This window comes from Monoraphidium neglectum (assembly GCF_000611645.1).
Source record: "Monoraphidium neglectum strain SAG 48.87 unplaced genomic scaffold scaffold01704, whole genome shotgun sequence".
In the NCBI taxonomy this organism is placed as follows: domain Eukaryota; kingdom Viridiplantae; phylum Chlorophyta; class Chlorophyceae; order Sphaeropleales; family Selenastraceae; genus Monoraphidium; species Monoraphidium neglectum.
The window spans coordinates 7,326-12,128 of NW_014011924.1; the positions used below are offsets into that span (position 1 = coordinate 7,326).

Consider the following 4,803-nt stretch of genomic DNA (forward strand, 5'->3'; position numbering starts at 1 on the left):
ATTGCACCCGCGATGGCAACAAGCTCATGTAGTCATGATGCACATTGCGCTGGTCAAAATCGTCACCCGTTGACCCAAATGCCATCTCATCTTGACAAGAGTTCGACGCACATGCCAAATGCACTGTGTAAGGTTGTTTTGGAAATTGCACAATCTTTCTTTTCAGGAAGTCAGTGATCCAAGTGCACCTGGGCGAGCTCGCAATGCGCCCGCAGTGTCCGTCCCGTCTCTTGCTGGGTCTGCACAACCCCACCACGCAACCAGAGCGCGCCGTGTGCAAGTTGCGATAGTGCGGGTTTCAGGGGTAAAGGAGGTGCATGCCTTCAGCTAGTGCTTTGCTGTCCAAAGGCGGCTTCTCTCAGCAGCCTCGCTGCTCCACCACACGTGGAAAGCTGCTGGAGCCACTAGAACCTGGCACTGACTTCGGTCATGTGCACCCACAGAAATCTGGTGTGTGGGCGAAGTTATGACTGTCATACAAAAGGTTGCCGGAATGTCGGTCCGCAGGACGTCTGATGCCGGTCAAGACCACGTCACTGGAGTTGCTGAGCCAGGCAGGCAGTTTTACCACGAGGGTGCACCGGCTGAGCTGCCGCAAACACGTTCCAGGGAAAGGAGGGGAGGCACGTCCAGTGTGGGCGACAGCAACTGGCAGCGCCGAGTTGCGCACGGCACTTCTGTATGCTTCCACTTCACAACGCAATGGTCCTGGCTGTGCAAAATGGGCAAGAGATGCATGGCTCCGCACGCACAAGCATTGACCACCTGGGATGGGCGCGCCAGCTGCCAGGGCATAGCACACCCGCGACAGCAAGAAGTGGCTCACGCGCATGCACGCACGGCGGGGACCCCCGCTGCTCATGAGGGATGCACACTTGATTGTATGCCGCAGCGTGATGTAGGACGCACCAGCTCGCAAGAGCCCTGTCTGCTGCTGTGCCGGCGACCTAACCTGCCTGCCCGCCAAAGGGTGCGGGTGCAGTGCGAGTTCTAGCGCGCCTGTTTGGCTGGACACATGCGGCGGTCCCTGGCGCCAAGGCCAGTCGCTACTATAGATGCGCCAGCGTACCGACCTGGGAAAGGTGCTCGCGGCAGCACGACGCCGTGCTTCTACACCGACAGCGGCCCTGCTGGCCCTCGCCGCAACATGCATTGTGTCATCACGCCCGCAGCCCCCGCGGTGGTGAGGCGACGAAGGTGACAGAGCACCATGTGCCGCCGAGCGGCCGCATACAAATAGAGTTTCCGATCGAAGTGTGGTTTTGAGGGCGCAACGAGCTGCCTGGTGCTGCGCCCTGAGCAGTTGTCTCTCGGTCCGCAAAAACCAGGGACAAGCGGTTCTAGGCTGCCAAAATGCGCTGTCCCACCGCCTGTTTAATGCGGCGCATGCTACGTATATTGTGCCCTGTTGGAAGCGCAGGGGCGTGCGCGCCGGTCACTCCGAGCCTACCTGCAGCATCGCTCTACCCAGCCTAGCGCCCCAAGGCCGCGCTTGGTTTCGCAAGCGCGGCTTGGGAGCGCCTCACAGCTATGTAGTGTGGTGCAGAGTCGAGCAGCCGCTGCGGCCGATGGGCTCGGCGTATGTTCAGACGCCGCGCTGTTCGGGGGGATTTTGCTGACTAGACCGCGTCGCGGCCCTGGATGACGTCACTGTCGGGCACCTTGCCGCTGGCGCTCTTCTGGGCGAGGGTGATCAGGCGGCCGTGCTCGGCCTGGATGCGCTCGATCACGTCCTGAGGTGATCGGAGGGGCAGACGGGGTTGACGGGGGTGGGGTTGGGCAGCAAGTATGAGAATGTGGAAAGGGAGTCAGCGGCTTGCGGCAAACAGAGCTAAAACTTCAGCAAGCGAGGGGTCTGCAGTGGCTCGCCGCTATCCGCGGCCGCGTGCCGCGCCACCCCACGCACGTTGATATCGTCAGCCTTCGACTCGCGGATGCTCTTTGGGGGCTGGCCCGTGTAGAGGAGGTGCAGCGCCTGCGCCCTTGTCAGGTGGAACTCGGCCATGGACTTGACGGGGAAGAGGGGGCCGAAGCCGGACACCACGGCGAACACTGTGCAGGCCAGCGCGGCCGCCATGATCTGGGCCAGGACGTAGATCCACCAGGTCGACTTGGAGCAGCCGAACACGGCGGCGGGGCCGATCACGCGCGCGGGGTTGAGGGCGGCGCCGGTCCACTGGGCGCCGGTGCCAGCGCAGGCGGTGAGGGTGAGGCCGACCACCAGCGGGGTGAAGCTGCCGTGCCCGGGCTTGGCGATACCTGTGGGACAGAATTGGGGACGTGGAGGCTGTTGTTGGGCCAAAATTGCAATTCGTGATGTCTGCGATGGATCGAGCTTGTTTGTGTGTGGGTGTGGCGACGCTGCGAACACGCCCTTGGGTGCTTGGCCAGCATTCGTGCTGGCGTTTCGCTCACTGCTGGGCCAGCAAATGTCACAGGGGGCGCTCTGAACAGACTGATATGTAACAACCCATGGAGAGCGCCCTGTGCACAAGGGATTCGGCGTGGTCATTCCCTTAGCCTCTGCACCCGCCCCGCGTGGTCGTGTGCACATGTGCGCGCGTTCTTGCGTGTGTGCTCACCGCAGGCGTACACGGCGGAGATGAGGGTGAACGTCATGACCACCTCCCAGCCGAACAGCTGGCTCTTGGTCAGCCCCTTCGCGGGCTCAAAGCAGCCGGGCCCGGAGTCGCCCATGCCGACGCTGGCGCCAGGCAGGAGGCCGGCGACGAGGAGGGAGCCGCAGATGCCGCCCAGGATCTGCGGGTTGGCAAGGCCAGCGCGCGCAGGTCGGGGTGGTGCTGGGGGGCAGACCGCTGGGTGGCTGGATGGCGTACTGACACGGCTGACAGGGTCGCGCCCAAAAAGATGGGGTGCGACGTCAGGGACAGCGGTGAGCAGCGGCGAGCAGCGCACGCAGCCACACCCTGCCAACCCGCGCTGGCCCTGCGCGCCGCAGGTGCTGCCCTGTATAGGACAGCTGAGAGGCAACAATAGGCTGGGGGCATTCTTGGAAGATAAGTGGCTGGACTTGCCTGCAGGATGATGTAGAGGACCGCATCTGCAGCATTGCAACAGGGTGGGAGCAGTGATGCCAAGTCAGCGGGGAAGTGTGGCAGGGTCGCATCGTGTTGCAAGCATGTTCTGTCCGTTAGCATGATCTACAGGCTACTTTTCCTACGTGACTGCAAAGCAGTAGCACGACACTGCCGCGCATGCGTGCACCACCCAAAGTGTCTGACAACAGCGCGGGCTGGCAGGACGGCAGCCGGACGTCGCAACTCGCGGCATGCATTCGCACACACCAGGCGCAGTGTGCACACATCAATTGCTTACGAAGGATGGGGTAGAAGCCGCAGAACACAGTGGAGGCGGTCACAGCGGGGTTAAGGTGACCACCAGAGATGTTTGCGGCAGTGTAAACTGTGGGATTTGAGCAGCAACATCGTTGGCCGTGGATTGAGTTGATGCGCACCACACAGAAGAGGCATGCCGACATGTGCAAACACAAATTTCATCATCATATCTGGGGGATGACGTTCAAATTTGCGGTTGCCGCCGTGTGGTGCGAGCGACCTGCAGCCCAAACACGCGGCTGGGTGACCACATGCGGTCAGGGGCACCCCGCGCTGTCTCACGGGTGCCGCCACTCACTCAACACCGCCAGGGCCAGCCCGTTCACCCACGGTCCCATCGGTCCGGAGACGGTGGATCCGAGGAACGAGAAGATAAGGACGCCCTGAAAGGGACGCGTACACGGTCCCAATGTGAGGAATCTCTCGACCGTTGGCCATTTGCACTGGTACCAGGCTGTCGTGCGAATATCGAATACGATTTTCAAAATACGTTTATGGGGGCGCGGGCTGACCGGATGGGTCACCCGCCCAGATCGCTCGGGACGGCGCATCGTGGCCTCTGATGCGCGCCCGCGACTCACCAGGAACTCGCATAGCAGCGAGACGAAGAATGTGCGCGAGCGCACACCCGCGAAGTTGTTGAAGATAGTGTCGGTCTGCACCATCTTGGACGGAGCCTCGCTGGCAGTCTCGGAAGGGAGGGAAAGCTACCCAAGCGTGTGCGAGACGCGGCTAGAACGAACCCCAGGAAATGAGGCGTGGGACGGGTGCAGCAGAATTGAATGGCGGGCTTTGCTGGCGTTCGGCACCCGACACCTTGCATTGTCAACGAAGGTGACTCTTACGAGGCCCTTCGTGCTCCTACACCTGTCTGCCCCTTCTGCTGTGTGCCCCACAAATTTTCTAAGAAGCTGATTGAAATGCCGTCCGCAGCAAGCGCGCTGCTGCGGCACCCTGGGACCGATGGCCAGGGATTGCGTGATCCACACCCAAGGGCCGCAGTGCCATGAGCCGCACATCGCGCTGCGTCGCAGCTGCTGCTATGACACTCACGCTTCCCCATGTACAGCCAATTAACTTGAGGCTGCCACATGACGGCTCACAGATGGCGACCAGCTGTCTATTGCGTCCCAATCTCTGCTGTCAGTGTGCCAACTGTCCATGTCACCTTGGCTGCTGTTGTGCGTTTCGACGCTGTGGTCTCACGCTGGGGAACATGCAGCACACGCAACAAAGCATGTGTGGAGTTGCAAGCAATAAATCCTGCGGCCCTCAGCAGATGCGGGCGAGGCTGTAGTGACTGCGCCGCGTGGCGGGCTCCACGTGCAGGAGCAGAGCGCATGGGCAGCAGGCGTATGTTCGTTTTGGACGGATTTTTGGGCCCAGGCGTACGTCTCTGGCCGCCTCCCGCAAGCCAGCCCCCCTTTCATTGACTTACGCGGGCGTT

At 61.7% G+C, this 4,803-nt stretch overlaps 1 protein-coding gene across 1 annotated transcript; it reads right to left on the reverse strand.

The window, feature by feature from the left end:
• Positions 1–1,619: 1,619 nt before the first annotated feature.
• MNEG_8768 (Aquaporin TIP3-2) lies at positions 1,620–4,021 on the reverse strand (the record flags this gene model as incomplete). Its single annotated transcript, XM_014042761.1, has 7 exons — positions 1,620–1,733; positions 1,907–2,259; positions 2,583–2,760; positions 2,936–2,967; positions 3,337–3,423; positions 3,655–3,739; positions 3,938–4,021. 7 exons carry the CDS (start codon positions 4,019–4,021, stop codon positions 1,620–1,622), a joined length of 933 nt encoding a protein of 310 aa, XP_013898215.1.
• Between the last annotated feature and the right edge of the window lie 782 nt (positions 4,022–4,803).